The 21,261-nt window shown below is 49.7% G+C and overlaps 9 protein-coding genes across 9 annotated transcripts; 5 read left to right on the forward strand and 4 right to left on the reverse strand.

The window, feature by feature from the left end:
- Window positions 1–844: 844 nt before the first annotated feature.
- On the forward strand, window positions 845–2,310 carry Aud_004355 (tRNA-splicing endonuclease subunit SEN54 family protein; the record flags this gene model as incomplete). The annotated part of the gene is made up of 3 exons (XM_043289295.1): window positions 845–960; window positions 1,030–1,790; window positions 1,847–2,310. 3 exons carry the CDS (start codon window positions 845–847, stop codon window positions 2,308–2,310), a joined length of 1,341 nt encoding a protein of 446 aa, XP_043145230.1.
- Window positions 2,311–2,820: 510 nt separating this feature from the next.
- Window positions 2,821–3,205, reverse strand: Aud_004356 (elongin C; the record flags this gene model as incomplete). The annotated part of the gene is made up of 2 exons (XM_043289296.1): window positions 2,821–3,008; window positions 3,079–3,205. The coding sequence occupies 2 exons, from the start codon at window positions 3,203–3,205 to the stop codon at window positions 2,821–2,823; spliced, it is 315 nt and encodes a 104-aa protein (XP_043145231.1).
- A 640-nt stretch (window positions 3,206–3,845) lies between these two features.
- On the forward strand, window positions 3,846–4,874 carry Aud_004357 (SDR family NAD(P)-dependent oxidoreductase; the record flags this gene model as incomplete). The annotated part of the gene is made up of 3 exons (XM_043289297.1): window positions 3,846–4,196; window positions 4,247–4,643; window positions 4,717–4,874. The coding sequence occupies 3 exons, from the start codon at window positions 3,846–3,848 to the stop codon at window positions 4,872–4,874; spliced, it is 906 nt and encodes a 301-aa protein (XP_043145232.1).
- Window positions 4,875–5,219: 345 nt separating this feature from the next.
- Window positions 5,220–7,683, reverse strand: Aud_004358 (E1 ubiquitin-activating protein ubaB; the record flags this gene model as incomplete). The annotated part of the gene is made up of 10 exons (XM_043289298.1): window positions 5,220–5,484; window positions 5,552–5,898; window positions 5,955–6,067; window positions 6,118–6,293; window positions 6,350–6,629; window positions 6,683–6,747; window positions 6,802–6,926; window positions 6,997–7,233; window positions 7,354–7,524; window positions 7,624–7,683. 10 exons carry the CDS (start codon window positions 7,681–7,683, stop codon window positions 5,220–5,222), a joined length of 1,839 nt encoding a protein of 612 aa, XP_043145233.1.
- A 1,554-nt stretch (window positions 7,684–9,237) lies between these two features.
- Aud_004359 (queuosine 5'-phosphate N-glycosylase/hydrolase) lies at window positions 9,238–10,671 on the forward strand (the record flags this gene model as incomplete). The annotated part of the gene is made up of 4 exons (XM_043289299.1): window positions 9,238–9,673; window positions 9,732–9,886; window positions 9,955–10,186; window positions 10,244–10,671. 4 exons carry the CDS (start codon window positions 9,238–9,240, stop codon window positions 10,669–10,671), a joined length of 1,251 nt encoding a protein of 416 aa, XP_043145234.1.
- A 370-nt stretch (window positions 10,672–11,041) lies between these two features.
- Aud_004360 (uncharacterized protein) lies at window positions 11,042–12,438 on the reverse strand (the record flags this gene model as incomplete). The annotated part of the gene is made up of 2 exons (XM_043289300.1): window positions 11,042–12,191; window positions 12,254–12,438. The coding sequence occupies 2 exons, from the start codon at window positions 12,436–12,438 to the stop codon at window positions 11,042–11,044; spliced, it is 1,335 nt and encodes a 444-aa protein (XP_043145235.1).
- Window positions 12,439–12,711: 273 nt separating this feature from the next.
- On the forward strand, window positions 12,712–13,536 carry cyp5 (putative peptidyl-prolyl cis-trans isomerase; the record flags this gene model as incomplete). Its single annotated transcript, XM_043289301.1, has 3 exons — window positions 12,712–12,723; window positions 12,812–12,877; window positions 12,976–13,536. 3 exons carry the CDS (start codon window positions 12,712–12,714, stop codon window positions 13,534–13,536), a joined length of 639 nt encoding a protein of 212 aa, XP_043145236.1.
- A 712-nt stretch (window positions 13,537–14,248) lies between these two features.
- Window positions 14,249–15,742, reverse strand: zpr1 (zinc finger-containing protein ZPR1; the record flags this gene model as incomplete). Its single annotated transcript, XM_043289302.1, has 2 exons — window positions 14,249–15,532; window positions 15,599–15,742. The coding sequence occupies 2 exons, from the start codon at window positions 15,740–15,742 to the stop codon at window positions 14,249–14,251; spliced, it is 1,428 nt and encodes a 475-aa protein (XP_043145237.1).
- A 3,760-nt stretch (window positions 15,743–19,502) lies between these two features.
- On the forward strand, window positions 19,503–20,944 carry Aud_004363 (TLC domain-containing protein; the record flags this gene model as incomplete). The annotated part of the gene is made up of 3 exons (XM_043289303.1): window positions 19,503–19,622; window positions 19,686–20,423; window positions 20,480–20,944. The coding sequence occupies 3 exons, from the start codon at window positions 19,503–19,505 to the stop codon at window positions 20,942–20,944; spliced, it is 1,323 nt and encodes a 440-aa protein (XP_043145238.1).
- Between the last annotated feature and the right edge of the window lie 317 nt (window positions 20,945–21,261).

Here is a 21,261-nt window from a genome sequence, read left to right on the forward strand (position 1 = left end):
TTGCGGTTTGTTAGGGCGGGGAAAACGAGGTGTTTGGTCGGCCTTGCTTATATCTTGGGGGTCGTCGCCGGTGGGCCACTCGCTTTTCTCATATGGTCCTCTCACCATATAGTTCAATATAATATGTAAGATCTATGATGCCGGAATGACTGAATATCACTTGGGTCATCAATTTCACTCGGCTCCGATGGCGACCTTCAGGAAACCACTGGCTTTGGTCGAACGTTCCTTTCATGCAGACTGACCCGCTGGACTCATCCATCTGTCGCAAGTCGCGGAACTGGAGAGATACCAGGTTGTTCATGATGAACGGAGATCCGCATTCAGGGTCGACCTGAAGCATCGAGAATAGTAGATCATCTCCCAAGCTCTAAGAACTTCATCGCCAAGCTCAGGATATCTGGGTCGAGAGCGGTGGACATCTTTATTTTATCGTTCTCGATGTCATGCATGCACTCCTTTAGTATCTTCAATATATTCTGATACTGTTGGGAGGAGGCACCGAATGTGTTGAGAGCGTTTGTGAGGTTTGTGTGGATCTGGCTGAGGTTAGGAGATGCCTGATTGATTATGTGTTTGAGATATACCTGATCAAGGATTTCGTTATAATCTGTAATAGCGGAATCCATGGCATATCAGAATTCTACCTTTTAAGGGAGATGCACATGAAGCTCCGTATCCGTAAAATATTATCAATCGACGGCTTCCCCGCGATTTGTAGTCACAAGTGGAACTGATAAGCTTGGACCACCGAGATTTTTTTATCGGAGATAGATATCAGCTCTCACCATCATTCGTGCACAACACCCTCACCTGGGAGCCAAGAGCTTCATTTGCACTGAAAATGGCAGACATGGACGAAGATGTCGCTCGTATGCCCTCAAACGACACTTCCACTCATATCGAGACCGATCTGTCGGACGAAACACAAGACTTCCGCATGCTAAACCACCTTTCCTTGTCAGTATTGCTTCGCGAGCCAGTTAGCCCTTCAATGTCCAGCCCAGTTACTAAATCAATGCACCATAGCCTTGCAGATCCATCACAGTCTAGCCTACCCAAACGAGGAGAGAAAGACTTTGAGCCCAACCCGACAGAATTCCAAGCTGATGTCCTCGCCGCCTCACGCAGGGCTATGCACAATGCCCTCTCGTACCCTCGACTCCACCACCCAAAACACAGGATTGTAGGTGTATACGCGCCAGACGGACCCGCGCCGCCTTCGATAGCGCCCTTCCCGGAAGGCGAAACGCAGAACACCGAGTTGAAACCGGGAAAAGCTGCGGTGACGAAGCTGGGCATTCATCCGGACGCGTGTGTGTACGTGGCCAATCCTAAGGGCCAGTTTTTCAAAACGATGGGTCAGGGAGATCGGTGGAACAGGGTGTGGTTGCTTCCTGAGGAGGCGCTGTACCTACTTGAAAGAGGGAGTCTGGAGATTCGGTGGCCTGTTTCCGCGACGGGGTGTGGTGATACTGGGGATGCGGGCGACTCGGGGATCCCAATGAGCTTGCAGGCGGCGTATGCGTGTTTTATTGGGCACGGTGGGTTGACCATCGATAGGTTTACGGTTTATACGGGATTGAAGCGGCTGGGTTATACGCTTACTCGGGCGCCTGGATGGTATGACGATACGGAGAAATCGGGTGTCGATTCAGAGACAGAGGAACCGGTTCGGGTTGGTGCAGGTCTAGCAGGGGTGTATGAGCGGTTCATGAAATGGCTTCAGACTCCAAGTCTTACGACCGCGACAATACCCCTTGTTGGTGTTGGAATTCATCGCAGCTATAGTGAGTTGGCCATGGAAGAAGCCCTGAAGCGCAAGCCAACTAATCTAATTTTCCAGGTGATATCTACCGCAAGCTTTCCATTATACCCTGGCATGATCCTACAGTCCCCCATTCTCCAACTCCACGAACGGAAGCTCCCTTCCGGGTTGTCTTCCACGTCTATAAACCTTCAACGCCCTTCCGCAAGTCTGCCCCTCCCGCTCCCGATTTCAGGATTGCTGTCATCGACTCCCGCACTCATTCTATGCCCACACTCTCACAGCTGGGCGCTTTGCTCGAAAGCACACCACTAGCTCCGCCGCGAGGCGAGAAAATGGACAGACAGCTCTATATGCGGCTACGGCAAGGGTATCGAAACGTCATTCTCGCCGTTATAGACCAAGGTGTCGTGAGTTACCTGCGAGTTGCAGATGCCGCGTTTGGAAAGGAAAAGCTATACGAGAACAGAGGCACTGCTCAAGGAAATAAATTAGGAGGATTTTCGAAATCGAAACCGAAACCTAAACCCAAGGGGCGATGACCAGACACTGTCACCTGCGCCAACAACCACCCTGGATCACGGATATTGAAGGAGCATGTTTCCCCTGGAATAAAGCCCTCATATCCATGGAAAATGGACGAGGACTGAATAAAAGGGACATGACTGCTCTGCCACCGTCTTTAGATCGTCCGGCCATTGACCTAGGACCGGACGGGATGCTCTGATGGCTAAGTCGTTGGGCGAGTCCCAAACTCTAGAGCGGATGCCCAATGATATGGGGCGGAGGAGCACAAGGCTGCCTCTGCCGACAGGCCGCTTAATAGACAAAGGTGTTCTTTTCGTATGCGCGAAGGACACCTATCCCGAACCAAACAAAGGTTTATTTCTATGAAAGATACCTAGCCACCAACTCCGGTTGTTGAAACAGTCCTGATCCTTGCATTGCAGAAGTCGTTGCCTCATGAATCGTGAAAGAAATGCAACTAGAACCTGTCAGTCAACATGTAGAAGAGAAACAGTTCAAAAGACCGTAGACATACAACTCACACCTCAAGTATCCAGATAATCAGCCGCCATCAACAACTCTAAGCACAGCTCTGGAGGGATATCCATATCGGGCACATTGGTCTGATTCTTATTCTTCTCGTTGTAACAGAAGTACTCGCATACTTTCTCAAGAACGACCCCGCTGAGATTTTCGAGTACGCAGCGACCTGTTATTGCCTCGGAGAATTTACCTACAACATAGTGGAGAGCATGTCAGTGTCTGTTCCCGGGCGTTAAGAGAACTGAATCGATCTGTCTTACTAGAAGGTTCCAGCATGCGTCGTATTGTTCCAGACACGCAGGCTGTACTCCGGGGGATGATGAACTCGAATCCGTCGCCTGATACCAATGTCACATACTCGGAGGGTGTAGACGATGAAGAAGCCATTTTGGAGGGATGAGAGTGATTGCAGTTGTAAGAAAGGATGACTGGGGGAAAAGATGGTCTCGATTTGTCTTCCCGGCTGGTCCGTGCTGAAGCTGTTCCGATAACAATGTGATCTCACCCTCAATGGACCACAATCCAGTACTTGGACGGATAATTTGGAGGATACGCTATAGAAAGCTCCAATCCCTAAAACTTGGACTTATGCTTGTATTATCAATCAAGCTGATTGGGAAGTTGATGTGAATCCAGTCCTGCAAATTGAACCGATTTTGTCCTGGCCAATAAACAGTCCAACAGCTCACTCGGTGGTCCAGGGAGAAAACAGGTTGGATTCATCATAAATTAAAGCATTGAAGAAAGATCCTTCATTGCCTTGACGAAAAGACCATTACCGACCCAGCCCATGTACCATACGCATATTTTGCGTTCCTGCTTCCGCGGCGCGGCAGCGTCGACATCATGGTCCACATTATACACTGAAGCACAGCCTGCTTGTCGAGCTAAGACCAAGCTTCATGCATATTTTCCCGAAATAGCTACTTTAATATCAAGGCGACTTATCCGGTGCTCATCGTCTACGGCAAACAGGACTCGCAGTAGTCCTTTCAGGTCTTCGGACCGATTATCTGGTCGAACATGTATGATCACAGGCGGCTCATCCGGCATTGGGTTCGCCATTGCAGAGCGGTTCCTCCAAGAAGGCGCCAAGCGCATCATCCTCGTTGGCAGATCCCATGAACGGCTTGTCAACGCTGCTTCCAAATTAGAGGCGTCTACATCTGGGAACGCTTTCGCTGCCGTCGACTCACGCGGTGATAATATCATTCGCGAAGTAGCAACTAAAGCCCCAGAAACAGATCAACAATCACAAAACAAAGATATAGAGGCAAAGGCGGATGGTACAATTCTCGACTCCTCGGGTCGAGTCAGTCTCCTCGTCGGTGATGTATCACTGGCCGGGACCTGGCTGCGCGATTTGGAGAAGGCAATGGTTAGCTCTCCCGCCCAGTCTCTGGTGATATATCTAACGAATCCGAACAGCAACCGGTAGACATCCTCGTCAACGCGGCAGGCATCTCCGTCTCGAACATCCTCGCCAAACTTGAACCGGACGATATTTCCCGAGTCCTTCGCACGAATCTCGAGGGCGCAATGCTAACGTCGCGAGCTCTTGTGCGTGCTTCGATCCGCAGTCGGATGAAGAATCGCGACACCTCCAGCACCTCTGAAATACGAGTCCCCTCAAAATGCATTATTAACATTTCTTCCCTGCTTGCTGTCAAGGGAGGCACGGGCGCGGTACCATATGCTGCATCCAAGGCTGGCATCCTTGGACTGACGCGCTCGTTGGCTGTGGAAGCTGCCAATTCCCTCCGAGGCGTTGTAATTCGGTCCAATGCGATAGTTCCGGGGTATATAGAAACACCGATGATTGCTGGTGAGTCGAGTTCTAGCGGAGACGTCGCTGATTGTGACCGTTCGTGATCAAAGACTTAACGATATGACTGTAGATTTCAGCGAAAGCGAATCCTCCAGACTGAAAGACAGTGTTCCTCTTCGGAGGTTTGGTACTCCGCATGAAATTGCCGATGCGGCTGTGTTCCTGGCGCAGAATGAATACGCGAACAACTGCGTTCTCAATCTGGACGGTGGTTTGAGCGCGATCTGACGGATAGACTGCACATTGTCTACGTACCAGAGTCAGAAGCTATATACCTGCTATGACGTGGCGGGCTATTTTTACGGCTCATGAGGATAGCATGTTAGCTTCGGTCGAAACAACGCCATGCCCAAGTGGGGCTCTAAGTGATATGAATGACCAATCTATATTTCATTTCAGACTTTTCGTGTTCGTGAGATATGTTACAAGGACGTCGTTAGGCAAGATTGCCGAATCCCAATTCCAAATGCGGCATGCAAGAGCTGGCGCCTGGGAAACAATATGACAAATACCAACGCCAAGTTCTAATGGTGACATTTGGCGGTTGATCAAGATGCTAACGTCTTCGACTATTCAGTCGTCGATCAAAATAGCGCCGCCATCTGCCTCATCCAATACAATGGGGTGTTCTCCATCGCCCTCGGCGACGGAGTTACTCGCAATACGCTTCGCACGTTCGTCACCGTCGGTGAGACCAGCTTCCTCCGCTTTGCGCTTGCCGGTGACTGCTGCACCATTTACAGGTTCTGGGACGGGAGGCTCGCGTGCCTTGGGCTTCCGTGGAATATCGATCATCTTCTCTAGAGAGACAGGTTTCTCTGCTTCAGAGGGCTCGGGTCTGAAAGATAGTTAGCAAATGATTCAAGTCGACAATTACCACTAATCTTTATATCCTGTAATCTTACTTTTCAGGCACAAGAACAACAAGTTCAAGATTGACGCGCGGTTCATCATCCTCTTCGTCCACGACAGTGAGAAAACTCTCATTCTTGATACCGAGATCCGACAGTTTCTTGGGCAGGTTGTCTTCAAGATCCGGATCATAGATAGTTCCCAGCTCATTGCTCAGCGAGAACTCTTCACCGTAGCCCAATTGCAACCGAAGTACATCCTGCACCAAGTCACTCACAGTCGCACGTTCGGGGTCAATCTTGATTCTGGCAGTGGCAACGGAGCACACAGGGCAGCTCGGATTGGGCGGTTTCAGGGAATCAGAGTTGACGGCGCGCGCCCCAGAGCGTTCAAGGAAGACCTGGTTAAGGATGAGAAGTTGATTAAACGAGGAATCAGTTCAAGGGTAGCGCGTACCATTTTGGCATTTTGAAAATCATCTTTGAGAACCTTGAACGCCTGCAACACGCAGAGCCCAGCTGTCATCGCGTTTGTTGTCGCAATCGCGGGAATGATATTCCCAGCCATCTCTGATAAACAATTAGCAATGGATATGAATCAGTGATAGGGTAGAGTTTACGTTTCGTGTCAAATTTTGACCTAGGCTCGATGCCGAAGATCGTCGCTCTGAGGTTGGCGCTCGCAGTGACGAAGTCGAGGGTGTCGACATCATCCTTGTCAAAGATCAAGATCGGCTTCAGACCATCCTTGGTTGTTTCTTGCAGAGTCTTTAAGCGTTTGCTAAGTCGTTCCAAGCTATAGTGACCGTCAGCTATTGCTCGCCAATTGTCTGGAGCGACAGAGTGTCGGACCTATCCTTGAAAACAACGAAGTCCTCAGCTATTGACCACACTTTCTGATCGTTGACGGAGACGATGGGCTCGATTGAGGATGATTCTTGCTGCAGTGTTTCGAAATCAAGGGGCTGGGGTGCCGTTCTAGTTTTCCACATGTCCTCCATACCCCTTAACCGCTCGATGTCTTCTTTGAAGACTTTCTCGAATACCTTCTGGTAGAATACGGGAGAGCCCATTGACTCACGGATTGCTTTCAAAGCGTGCGCCTCCTTACGCAGATTGGCGATTTCGGCGGCTGCTGCAGGGTTAGAACCGGCTTGCGACACGTAGACGACCAAAGGTACTTACCGTTATCGGCATCTGCTGAATGATCGAATTCTTCCGATTCATCTTCGCTGGTACCAAAAAGCTCGCTTTATAGCATTAGACATGTTTGAGGCTAATGCGCAGATATGTATAACACTCACGGGAACAAATAACTTTTGGCCCAGACGATGCAATGAATGGGTTGACTCGGCGTGCTCCTGATGGTGCACACGGGAAATGTCTTGGGTACTTCCTTTGAATTACAGTCGTAGCACTCGGTTTGAGTCTATGATGATAGTCATTAAAGATGTACTGAAGGAAAGGAGCCTGCATCAACTGCTACAGGAAAGGCTTACCTTCTTGATAACCTGCACCTGTCCGTTGAATCCTGTTGTTCCGCTCTCAATCAACGGCACATTGGCAGCCAGGCACATTCTATTAACATGTCGCCGGGCGTCGAGGTTATCAAGCGCATTGAAAACCAAATCAAAGGTCGCAAACCAGTCGACATTGAATTGGCTGTCCTTGATGTTTGCATGGTACGCTTCCAGCTTTGCGCTCGGTTGAAACTTATGAGCCACTTCCTTGGCAACCTATATCGTTACCCGCATAGGTCAGAGCTTGTTCGTCATATCGCGTGGCGTAGGAGATCGAAGCGCAAAAGCGAGCAGACGCGGGAAGGCAGAGAAACCGATCAGACGGCGAAGACATACCAATGCTTTCGGCTTCTTGATATGTTCGTAGCGGAAGAGAAACTGGCGGTTCAAATTGCTCAGGTCGATGGTATCAAGGTCAATGATATGTATTTCTCCAAAGCCGGACAACAGAAGGTTTTTGAGCAACTCGCAGCCGATACCGCCGGCACCAACAAGAAGCACACGCGACTAAATTGGAAAAGAGGTAGGACATCAGCATCAATCTTGATTCAACGGTTGCGATTACGAGCGCATCGAGAAGGTAAGTGTAGGGTGTATAATAGGTACCTCTTTGATGCGCCTGGAAAGCGTTCCGAGGGAACGCTTCAGATAAGCGTCCCTCGCCATTTCTTGCGAGTTGAAGAAAGATGGGTTGTGACGTAGAGCTTCAGAGTGGTTGGAAGAACATCCCCGAAGTAATTGATCACTTAGAAGCAGAGTTGATTGAACGAAGGAGGGATATCATAAGGTAGGCGATAAACTGTAGGAGGTGTTGGGAGAAAGTAAGTTTAATAAGGTATTTCTCAAGACACTGGAAGGGAATCCGGAAACAGACGTAACCAGGCGCAAGGTTGAAAGGGAAAAGCGTGCCGGGGTCAGTTCAATTCCGAGACAGCTTCAAACAACACAATGGCGTCCTCATCCATTGCAGGACGAAAAGGCGAGTGAATGCGTCTGATGAGACTCTTTTGCGCCAGTCAATCTCATCAGGAGTGTTGTGACTACAGAAACATTTCCCAATCTCAAGAGGGAAGCTCAAACGTTGCGCACGGATATGCTCTTATCAGTGTCAAGTGAAGAGAAAGCTAGATACAGGCTGATTAGGAAAAAGGGCAGCCTTGTTGCGCCTCTTATACCTAATCGGCGTCCAGACGGTCGAGAATCTTAAGGAATTTATTTTCTTTAGTGTGATGAGGGAGGGGAGATGGAGAACAAGCAGCACGCATGCATGGCTCTAATCAAATCTCCTCACTGGAGAGGCTGCTGCATCTGCCCGAGCGTGGACTGAGAGACTTCACATTCCTCTCATTCTCTCATTTCCGTACCAGCTAGACCGTTATCTATCAATGCGTCTATGCGTCATCAGTTATGCAATTTACTCAGCACTGTTCCCTAAGGCTTTGTGAAGAATATTATCTTGCAATGTGAGATGCTGCATCTACCTAGCTGGTGCCGATAATTTGGAGATGATCCATTACCGAGGGGTACATCCAACGTCATCACAGTAGCGGCATTTCAAAAACATCTCTTCACATCAACATCAGACCATGGAGTCAACTACTACTGGGGGTACTGTCGCTTCCCTTCCATATCCAACGGTTATTGGGATCAAACAATCCAATCCGCACCCTGGTCTCATTTCTAAGGGGCGAGGATGGTGGCCAGAGACATACAGATCTGCCGCGGACTTTAATGCGGACACCTTTGTGCCTGAAGAATGTGGCACAAATATCTGTCGCTTACCTAACCTCCCAAAAAAGGGTCCCGAAATTCCCCAGATAAGATAAAGAAGGCAATTTTTGGGTCAGAAATTGAGGCTAGGCAGCTGAATCATTTTCCTGTTGACCCCTTTCCTACGATTCTAACGTCTCTCTGGTTGTCTGCAGACCGTCCTCATGCTTTGACTTGCTCAAAGCCTCCTTGGTCGTCCCCATAGAATACGCAACAGACCGGCTTTGTAGGGTCCCTTTGCGGCAAACCGATCAGTCGTCGCTGAGTCAAACGCGATCTGGTGATATAGTTCTCTGCAACTTATACGTCCAGGCTCGAAAAAACGTGTGCTCCCTTGTTCACTGACATCGATCTTGAATTCTATTTGGTGGATATATATATTCAGTTATAGCCAACAATTCGGGCCAACAATTCGGTCAATTGTTTCGGGACTCCTGAAAATAGGCCACAATGATAGCACGCGCCACGTCGGACGACGAAGCCGACCCCGAGCTCCTGGCCCTTCTTCGCAAATCACTTGGGCTAGACGGTGGGCCTGCCAATCCACGGACAGCGGAGACGAAAGTCCTTGAAAATGCGCAATTTGTTTTCGATAATGCCATTGACGTCGCCCTGAGTCCGGCGAAGGTTAAGGAAGCGGCGGAGACAATATGGCGTCTGATGCAGAAGAAGAACTACTCAACTGAGACATGGGCAGATCACGAGTTGCACCCCAAGGCGAAAGATGGGAGCACAGTTGACTTCATATTCACAATGGATCTTCTAAACTTCAGCTTCTGGTCGGACCAAACAGAACCGTCCAAGCGATTTTGCATTGAGTATCGGGGGAAAAAGTGGACAGGCTACTGGAGTCTGGTGGCCGCATTGCAAAGAGCTTTAGATGAGGGTAAGTCATCTGTTACAGTCTTCACTCCAAGGAGAGACTCACACCACTCTGCTTTCAGGGATTCAGATCACCACACCAGAATTTTGGATCAATGAGGAGGAATGCACAGACGCTCTTCTTAGACATGTTTTTCGATCAGCGAGTGAGGAGGAGATTCCACTGCTAGATGAACGTCTCCAGTGCCTCCGCGAAGCAGGGAGGATCCTTTGCTCGGTATGTTGATGCCTATGTCGTAGTCTCTTACTTTTCGAACTACCCTCGCTAATTCAATGCGTTTCTAGGATTTTGACGGTAGCTTCGTGAACTGCATTTATAGCGCCAATTACTCGGCTGCAGCTCTTGTCAATCTTCTTGTAGAAAGCTTTCCCTGCTTCCGAGACGAGACAGTTTTCGAAGGCCGGCGAGTACGATTATACAAACGTGCACAGATTCTCGTGGCAGACCTCTGGGCATGTTTCAATGGAGAAAGTTACGGAGAATTTCACGATATTGACAAAATCACGATGTTTGCCGGTGGGTTTATTTCTCACCCAACCTGTCACGCGTAACTCACAAGTTGACGACTGGCAGATTACCGAATCCCGCAGATGCTTCATCAACTTGGTTGTCTCTTATACTCGCCATTGCTAGAGAGTCATATCAGGAGCAAAAAGCTGATTCCCAGTGGCTCCAACTGGGAAATTGAGTTGCGCGCAACCAGCATCTGGTGCGTCGAGTTGATTCGGCGTGAAATTGAACGCCAACACCCCGAAGTGAAGAAGCAGAAATTATCAAAAGGGGCATCAGCTCAAAGCCCAGAAATCGGAGCCACTTCATCCGAAAATGAGACGAGTCCTACCATACAAAAGCACATCCGACAGAACAGTACCCACGATGCATCCGGCTTGGGGATTAATGCTATTTTGATCGACTTCTTCTTGTATGATACTGCAAAAGAGCTGGAAAGGGACGGTCGCGAGACCATTCCGCATCACAGGACGAGAAGCATTTGGTATTAGCCCAGATGCAGCACTTAAACTGACTGCCACTTCCCATGATACCCAAATGATTCTGTTCCCTTTTGCATATTCATGGCGATGCGTTCGGCGTACATACCGTCCGGAGTCATACTTGCCCCCAATTATACTGGGATTTCTTTTGCTGTCGCTTCTGGGAGTTTGGTGACCTTTATATGACCTGTCGGATTGCCATCTACTGCACTACTGGTTTATAGAGGATAGATATGATTTTGGCAAATTTCAGGTTGGTACAGCATAGAAGAAAAGACATTATAACTATCTAGTTAGAGGAACATTCAGAGATGTTTAGGTCAAGGGTATCATAATTCATATCATGCAAATGAGAACGGTGAGATAGGACACCCACTATTCATCTAGCAGAGGTCAATTGCTGAATGCGCGCCATTATATCAGCCTTCCATTCTATGTAATCCTCGCGGCGATCAACGCTCAGCCAGTCGACCCGGTCCTGCATCATTGTCCCCAAACCAGGCAGAAGGCCTTTTCTTTTCGACGAGTCCTCCAAAAGAAAACCATGGCCCGCACCTGTTGTCTTCTGGCGCTTTCTTTCATTGTCACGGCCGCCATACTCATCCGACAGGTACTCATCGTCTCCGTCCACTTCCCCAGCCTGCGGGATATTCTCGAACCACTCCTGACCATTCATCCAGCCTTGCTCCATGATCAACGCAATCCACTGATCGACGTCGTCGCGGTGCCGCCGCTCCGTGGAAGGCAGGCCAAGGCTGACAAGGGCAGTCTGACGCATCTCCGAAAATGTCTTCTTGTCCATCTTCCTTGCCTCGCCTGCATCAGTAGAGCCATCGTCGGGTCCATTGCGTCGGCGCGCAAGCACAATGAAGTAGACTGCTACGACCAACGCGTACACGACTTCCTTGAAATCCTCGTCCTTCTCTGTATCTTTGACCGTGATAATCGGCTCGAGGAATTCCATCATTTCTTCGTCCAGATCCTCGTCATTCTTTGCTGAGAGGTTCGAGATGAGGTAGAGGATGGATGATACTCCAGCAAAAATATGTGGCGGCAAAGTTCGAGAGATCGGGGGCCGAGACCATGTGCTCGTGCGCGGTGCTGGAGTGGAAAGCGTCTTGCACACTGTGCGGATCGAATCCATGGCCCACGCAGGTGCATCGGGGATGATCGTAGAGCTGGAGAGACCATTGGGACGGACCTTGGTGGTTTTCAGAGGAGTGACCAATGGCGCAGCCGGTCTGTCCGAGGCATTGACGGCTTGCTTGAGGGGCGTAGACTTGCTCGGTGTATTTTGATGGCCTCGCGGCGTCGCAACGGTTTTTGCAAGTGCTTGTGTCTTTGTAGGTGTTGAAGGTGCAGAACCGGAGCGTGAAGGCGTTCCTGGGGCCGAACTGTCTTTTGCGCGTTTTGAGCCACTAGCACTAGTCGACAACGACCGTTCTAGAAAAGAGTATAGTTTCTTGTATGCTCGAGGAGGGCATGGAGGATGGCCAAGTAGCGGAGGGAGTTTGAGGGTCCTGCTCAACCTGGAGTATTGATGGCTCGTTCAGTGTCTAGGTCCATCAATTGGGATCTGAAATAGTTGTACCTTCTGCATGCGATCTCGGCACAAGCATAGGGCCGTGCAATCTCCTCTTCGGGCTTCAAGCTTGCTGCAAAACTTCGTGATTGCGCGACTAGGGAGAGGGCTAAGCTGACGAGGTCTGGCGGTAGGTCATTGGCGTGTGTTGGCACTAACATAGACAGAGCTTGCTCCACGGGTCTGTTGTTCATTTTGGGTCTCAGTACAGGAATGGAAATATGTCAATGAAACAAGACGTCTGTACCTGGTCAAGGGATCTGTCGAAAGCTGCGGGCTCCAGCTATTGTTAACCTGTTACCATTTCTAGACTAGCGTTATCGTGTGTTATCATGGCATGAGCCGAAGGGGAATAGCGTCGATACACATCACGTGTTTCAACGGAATGAAGCTGCCAGAACATATGTGTGACGATTACTATAACTGAGATTTCCTTCGAATCGAATCCTAGCACTAGACGAGTCGCCATGTCTGTCACTGTAGGTTCTTCTCCATTTGCTCTTGGCATTCAGAGTCTCGCGCAGGTTCTCTGGTTGGGAGAATGACGATGCTGACCTCACTCGGCAGCTTCATACCACACATGGAGATCTCAAGGTCGAGCTCTTTTGCGAGGCCGTGCCTCAAACAGCCGAAGTAAGTATTTTACTCAACATGCCTTTCTACGCGTTGATAAACGTTATCCTTTGTTTTCCGGGACCCATCGAGGCTGACCCCAACACCACTCATCACAGAACTTTCTCGCCCTCTGCGCTTGCGGCGCATACAACAATACCCCCTTCCACCGTATCTTCCCCGGCTTCATGATTCAGGGCGGTGATATTTCGCTTGGGCCAGCACCGGGAACATTGAATACACTAAAATCTATGCTACCTGTCGATGAGATTCCCAAGGGCGGCACCTCAATCTACCACCCTCGTGCACTAAACCAGGAGATTCACCTACCAGCCCTCCGCCATAATGCGCGCGGAATTTTGTCAATGGCGTCAAGACCAGTTAAAGACCGGACGGCACCGGGGTCACAAGGTGCGACGGGTGCGACAGTTAATGGGAGTCAGTTCTTCATCACCTTCGCTGCGGCTCCCCATTTGGACGGGGCGAGTACCGTGTTTGGAAAGGTTCTGAACCTGAGCCCGCAGGATGAGGGAGGCGACGTCCTGAGCAAACTGGAGAAGGCGAATGTAAAGGTGGACAAAAAGGGGAGAGTGACTCAGCCGAAAGAAGGGGAGGAGGGGGAATATGAAGCGATTGTTATCAACAGCGTGACGATCCACGCCAACCCGTTCGCAAAGTGAGATGAGGCCCTACTGTCCACAGGTAGAAGATGACTTCATGAGAGAGTTCTCTTGAACTGCGATCCAAGGGCCTGAAGCCTCGAGGAGGACCTACAGACCCTTGCCGGCAGTATTGGACCCAACCCACTGAGATTCGTGGAATTGCCGTTGGGTGTTCCAAAAGCCGGCTCAATGACTGGCAATATTTACCCCGGGAGCACGGATTACCGTAACTCATGTCGACCGCTCAGTGCCACTGATATGGCTCTGCTGGGCGACCTTAGAGTCACGCTTCCAGCAAGATTTGCATGGCAATGGGCGAAATACAGCAGTCATGGCAACCTCAAAATGTTTGCAGGCATTCCCAGACCACGTAAAGTGACCCTGATTGAGTTACAAAAAGATATCTACAAGAGACACGAAACTGAGTGAATTATGAGCAACAAATATGATTTCGCTAAATACTTTTCCACATCCCCATGAATAGTAGAACACCATGAAGATCTGAACATAGTGATATGACGAACAAAGCTCATCCACGTCAGGAATCTTAATGCAAGCACTCATCTTCGACGGACTCATCTCCGAGCAAGCAGCATAAGCGCCGTAATGCAAACTCGACAAATCATCGAAAGGTGGAAGGTCGATAAGAAAAATCATGCACATCATGAGTAAACCCAAGAATCGTAATTCAATACACGAAACAAAACAATCTCCTAATTGGTATCGAAAATCATGACTTCTGTTCATCAGTGCCCTCAGCGGCCTTCTCTTCCTTCTGCTCTTGCTCGTACCCCTCAACCTTCATGTCTCTCAGACCAAGCTCCTCTTCCTCCTCTTCCGTACGAGTGTACTCTTCAGTTGTGATTTGAGGGTCGGCGGCAGGGGCACACAGATCTTGAACGTAGCTGTTGGCCATGGGATCCTCAAGGGTAATGACGAACTTCATCTTTCCGTTGATCGCATCATCGAGACGGCTGAAGAAACGCTCCCACTTATCCTTGTCAGACGTTGCCATACTGTCACCACCAGAGTTGGTGGTGTCGTCGATATCGAAGATCTGGCCGTGCAACTGATCGCGAATCTCCGTGAGCAGACCCTCAACGGTGGTGAAGCGGCCGCCAAGGGTACCGGGCTGAACAGTCACCTCAAGCTCATCGCTGTGAAGCGCGCAGGTGTCGGACTTCAAGATATCACGCGACAGATCAACTTCGTTCTCGACACGAAGGGTGATGCGCTTGCCCTTCTCGGGAACCTCACCACCAGTCTTAACCTCGCTAGTGCGGTAGCCACAGTGGTCGCAAACTGTACCCCAGATGAAAACCTCCTTGAAGTAGGGAATGTTGACTTTCTTCATGTTGACAAAGCATGGCTTCGTGCAGCCGGGGCACTCCGCGGGCAGACTGTAAACCTGGCCTTCGACAATTTCCGAGTCGTCAATCTCGCCCTCCACGTTAATGCCTTCATTCTTCTGGGCCTCGGGGTCGGCAGCGATACCGAGCGCTTCGTTCTGTTCGTGCGTACGGGGATAGTCGCGACGTCTGTACTTGTTTGTCTTGTCCTGTGTATTCGGCGCGATCCATGAGTTACCGGTGGGATCATCGAGCGAGATGGTGAAAGGAAAGCCCTCCCGCTTCAGAATTTTCTCGAGCTTCTCGAGGATAGGCACGAGCGCATCGTGCAGCTCGGGCGCTTCCGCCTTGCGCTGTGGCTGCTCGCTGGACAGGTTCTCGTAAATACGCTGAATAACTCCCTCCACTGTGGTCAGCTGGCTTTCGCCCTTGGGCATCTCGATACCGAGCGATTCGACCTTGAAAATCGAGACATCGCTTCGAATGACCTGGCGCTGGAAATCCTCCTCATTCTCAACATCCAGTGTGTATTTCGTTCCCTTCTCTTGAATCTGACCCGCGGATTTGACGGAGTTGTCTCGGTGGCCGCAGTGCTCGCATTCGAAAGATTCGAGGATAATGTCGCGGAAGAAAGGTACTCGGAGGAGTAGAAGTCTGGTGATACCCTAAAGTTTTGTTAGTAGTTGTCGCCTCGGCGTAGAAAAAACCAAATATCCATCGGTATCAGTTACATTTTCATGGCAGTTCATGCAGAGACTCTCCAATGACATAACGCCGGTATCTTCATTTCTCTCCACCAAGTCGCCGGGTTTCTGAAATTGCGAGTCTACCACAACATTGCCCTGAGGGGCAGCGCTTTCTCCTTCTGCCGACATGAGTCCTGGTTTGCAGAGATCAATTGATTTTCGTAAGGGAAAGGAGAAAAATCAAGAACTTGTAAATAGAGGGACTACAATATATTATTACAAACCCATTGGGCCCAAAGAAAAAAAATTAGCCGGCAACCACGGGAACGTTCCTTTGCCTTCCACTATCGCGGTGGCGGGGCAACTTATTCAGGAGGGGCAGCTCTAATTATGCACAGACACCCAGGTGTATTACTCAGCAATGCAGATATATGCAATAAGCAGCAAAGAGCGAAGAATAATTGACAACTTTGGAGTGATAACGGTTTGTGATGACAGCATGCGGCGAATTTGTTGACATTCGCCTTCACTCGGGCCTAGTCTACTGACAGCCACATAATCCAAGGGGCTAGAATATTAAGACCAGAGATAGCCGTCCGAATCACATCTTATAGTTACTATAGATCCGATCGGCCCAAGCCCGTCAAACTGATCCCTGCAGCGGTAGTTAGCGGAGCCAATCTCTGAGGGGTGTGGGTGACTTATAGAAAAAATAGGGGCCGCCTCCCCGAAGAAAGGCGGCGGTTCACGAGCGGAAATCGACCTGCAGATATTCGGCACCTTCTGGTCCAGAACTCGCAACAAGCTTCTCGCACAGTAGCCCGGTCCTGGTGCCCACACACAAACGCCCCTTAGCCGATCGAAGCGCAAATACGCTCTCTTCGTTGCTCTCCTACACGGCCAGGACCAACTACCCAGTCGTCAAAGTCTCCGCAGAAGCAAACGTGAACATTATAGAGGACAAGTAGACAAGCCTGAGCTTTGATCCCCACCCTTGTGAGGTCCCACAAACGCCTCCTGCCAACGGCTGCATTGTATGCAAGAGATATGTTGAACGGGCAGCCAGGTCGCATGATGGACGAAGCAAGAACACGCAAACGAGAGGAGAGCGACTTGGTGGCTTCAATCGGGGCGATTGCCGGCTTCCAAGACATAGAACGGCAATGGCAAGCCATCAAGATTGCAAGATGCTAGAGCATAGAGCGTTGAACAGCAGTACAAAGTCGAAGCTCAATGAACACAGCGTGTACATCGGACACAGCCTCACGCCCTTCGCGCAGTTCATCCGACCCCATGTTTTCCTGCGTTACTCAGCCTGATTCTAATCGAAGCCTTCCATCTCCCAATTTGCTCTCAAACATGCCGTCCATGTGGGCATAAGGACAACCTTGGTCGCTGAGACTTAAGCCTCGTGCGGGGCACAGTACTCTCTGAGACAAGTTTTTGTTTCCTCTCCGCGTCGAGCAGACATTGGAGGGCATTGTAGAAGCGAACAAAGAACATCCGCAAAAACCGCTTCCTTCTCCCCGAAGGGAGGGACGACGAGGGAGACCCCATCGTCATTGTCGGCGCCCATCAATCTATTTGCAATATACATTGCAAAGAGATGGTTGACACGGTCGACCTGGATCTTTGAGTCAAGTTCGAGTCGGTGGCTGGTGCCGGGACTCGAGGTTTGCAAGCCAAGAATATGGCAAGAGACAAGGGTTCGAAAGTAGGTACGGGTTGCCCAGGCTCCCCGAATTGGGAGCATGCACCGGATACTAGAACGAATAGCGGATGGAATAGGTAGGCGACCATTGCAGATGCGAGATCATTACTCATTGATGGCGAATCATGCGCCGGAACTAGACAACAAGCCAAGTTTCTGACAGTATCACTCAAGGAGCAATCCTGATCAACTCAGTCCATCCAGTAGTGCGGAAGAACCTCGCTACAATGCGATTTCTCAAGAAGCACCTGGGCGCCATCAAGACATCACAATGATTCCGACGAGTGGGTTGCTTCCGACGTACTGATTTAAAGAGTGTTTGTAGGCGCGTCCGAAGACTAATTGTTGCGTTCAAGATGATCACCGAGCAATAGTAACGAATTCCGCCGCAATTTGAGGGTGGCTCCAGACATCCCATGTATTGCCGTTCATGAAAGCTCCCAAAGGCCGTACTCTGTAACAAGAGGCCCGACATGCTCCACCTACTCTCTCCCTAGACTCTCCAGCGCTAATGCATCGACAAACCATCCATCGTGGTCAGCATGTAACGCCCAGCATTGGTAAACCGACGCGTGTCCCGTTCCGGAACTTAAAACGCATAGTAAACCGTCTTTTGTTGCCCATGACAGGCTCTGGACATCGGATACCTTTCGTCTCTCGATTCCTTCAGGAATCAATAAACTAATCAATAACTCCGCCATGCGAGGCCGTGAAACTTGTGTTGCTGCTAACACTGAACCGACTAGGTTAGGGTTAGATTCCCAATAATCCATCACCTTCTTTAAAAGGTATAATCATAGGCTGGGGTGAGCAACGTATGATTATAGGTCTCCTAAAGATGCATCGAGATGCAGTGATGGAAATTGGAGAACTATACGGAGAGTAAGATCTGTACAAAACATGCCCTCGCAGGCAATTGAGGCACGGCTTAGCAAACCAGAGATCCTTATGAGACACACGCCGACACATCTTCGAGCGAGTCAGGCCCGAACGAGAACTCGTGAGGATCAAATTCAGTATTGGCTGAGACGCTAGAAAATCAAAGAACGACTGAATTGTCCGCGAAGTCGTTTGAGACCGACCGAGGTAGCAGCTGCAACGAGTGGAGGAAGAACATTGAGAGGGCTGTCAGCGGACCAAATAACAATGCAGCGCGCGACGCGACCACGCACGTGACTTGATGTGGATCCTCCCATTCCCTGACTGCCAACCTCCCATTTTGGACCAGCGTTCTATAATATGATAATACAGGTCTCTCAGGATCAAGATGTATAAGGAAAGTCCTGCTTTGATTAGCGCAAAGTGCTTTTTGCGGACCTTACAGTGCATTCCTCTTACATGTAATCAATCTCTTTTACTAATCTAGCATGCATGCAACTACGGATTACATCTCGCAGCCACTCACGGATGAATTACTGTCGAACACTCACTATATTGAGATTTTGACATTTGGGCAGAGAGTTCAATTTGGGGTAGCCCTATTACCCTGACATACACCCTCCTTCCACGACTTGCCCAGCGCTCCGAGTAATGGGGTGCCCTTTCTCCATCAGCATCCCGCAACATCTCGTCTACAGAGCATTGTTGTCACGCTGAGCCAGAGAATTGCACTTTATAAGGAAGTCATAGGCGACGCCACAATTTTGGTCTGAGTTCAGTTTCATCCTGTTCATTATTATTGTCAAATATGTGTAGCTCAGGTGGTAGCTTATCTGCTTGTATGATGTTGGGCTTGTCTATAATAATAATGTTGTTGAAACGCGCGGAGTACTCCGTATCTGATCGATCGTTGACTTGCCGGGTCGAAAGCAGCAATCGAGCTTCTCGAGTCCAATAGAAAAGGGCGAGAGCAATTGGATGGAAGTAGATCGGAAGAGAAAAGGGTACAACCGTACAAGAAGGGCTTGCGATTGGGTGGTGGTTGAGATTAGACGGGGTAGAGTGGCTGGTGCGGGTGGAGTCGGTGGAGAAAATTGAAAATTGGTAAAAAACCCCCTTTGACATCAACATAATCTCAGTTTCAACGTCGCAGCAATTTTTCTTCCTGTCTCTCCTTATTTTAGCCTTCATTGTTCCAATTGGTGACTTCAACGTCACCTATTCGGCTCCGCTTTTTGTCCCTCGGAAGCCAGCCAGATCAGCGCAGCAAATACGACAATTGGTTATTTGTTCACCAGTGTAAAAGACACAAGAGCAATCGATACATTTTCGATACAGTCCGATATCAGCAAGCCCATCATGGGTCGTCCGCGCAAGTCCAGCCATCTGGGAGAGATCCCAGGCGATACCAACGCGCCAGCCATGTCAACTTTGAACGAGGCCAGCCCTATTGAGGGAGAATCTCCAAAATGGGACAAGGTATATCCTTATCGGTGACCTCAATATCATCCGTCGTCTCGGTCCCGTGCTCACTGCTGTCAGGCCTTGCAGAACCAGGCAACATCTGAGAAGTCTCTCAAATCGCAAACCAAGCGTCGCAAGAACCGATCGCCCCTCCGTCGGTTCAAGGACATATGTGTGAAACACACCTGGGTTCTACCTCTCCTGCTGATGAGCGTGATCCTCCTCGCATACGCCGTTAATCCCACGCCGGCCAATCCTTTCCACAGCGCTATCTTCTTGTCTTACCCGGAGCCTCCCAAGTCCCCTGGCGGCCCGGTTATGTACGGAAAAGGTCCCTTGGACTTTGCTTTTGTCGGCTTCTACACTATTGTCCTGTCTTTCACACGAGAGTTTCTGATGCAATGCGTGATTCGTCCATGGGCTGCCTACTGTGGCATTCGCGGCAGAGGAAAGACTGCTAGGTTCATGGAGCAGGTCTACACAGCCATGTATTTTGCGATCTTTGGACCTTTCGGTCTGTACGTGATGAAGCAGACGGATATCTGGTACTTCAACACCACGGCCATGTTTGAGGGTTTCCCTCACCGGGAGCACGTAGCCATCTTCAAGGCCTATTACCTGCTCCAGGCTAGTTACTGGGCTCAGCAGGCGATTGTGTTGCTGTTGCAGCTCGAAAAGCCCCGAAAGGATTTCAAGGAGCTCGTTGGCCACCACATTATCACTCTGGCGCTGATCGGATTGAGTTACCGCTTCCACTTCACCTATATGGGCATTGCGGTCTATATCACCCACGACATCTCAGATTTCTTCCTCGCGGTATGCCTGCAAGTATCCGCCTTAATCGAACGAGAGCTAACTGATTCTTCTTATAGACCTCAAAAACCCTCAACTACCTCGACTCCATCATCACCATACCATACTTTGGCACCTTTGTTGTTATGTGGATCTACCTCCGCCATGTCCTCAACCTGAAGATCCTCTGGGCCGTGCTGACCGAATTCCGCACCGTTGGACCCTACGAGCTCAACTGGGAGACCCAACAATACAAATGCTGGATCAGTCAGATTATCACCTTCGCCCTGCTGGCCAGTCTGCAGGCCGTCAACCTCTTCTGGCTCTTCTTGATCCTTCGCATTCTCAAGAACTACATCTTCAACAAGGTGAAGAAGGACGAGAGAAGCGACGATGAGACCGAAGAGGAACTCGAGCAGGCGTCAGAGAGTCATGCTACTCTTGCCACTGGAGCGGAGCAACCTCTTCTCACCGCTCGTAATACAAACAAGGCGCCTCAGGTCTTCGTTAACGGCGAGCCTCTTGGCGCAAAAGCCGACTCTTAGTGCTTGATGTTGATGAGCCAGCCGAGAATTTCCTTGCTGTCACTTTAGGCATCGATAGCTCGCTGAGCTTTGTCTATATCATGATTTTGATTTGTCTGGCGATGCTTGACAAGTTCTTTTATTCTCTGTTATATTGCGACGGTTCCACGGTGGATGACAAATTACAAATTTCTCTTTCTGCAAACATACTTTGCAACCCCCTTTCTTGTGATTGACGTTGTGCATGGCGAAGCTGAATGTATATAGTGACGATTTTCTTGAGTGAGCAGTTCATTGTACTCTTTTAGGGGATGACCGTGCAGACCACATTCTGCAAA

The sequence above is a fragment of the Aspergillus udagawae genome (assembly GCF_001078395.1).
Source record: "Aspergillus udagawae IFM 46973 DNA, scaffold_3, whole genome shotgun sequence".
NCBI lineage: Eukaryota > Fungi > Ascomycota > Eurotiomycetes > Eurotiales > Aspergillaceae > Aspergillus > Aspergillus udagawae.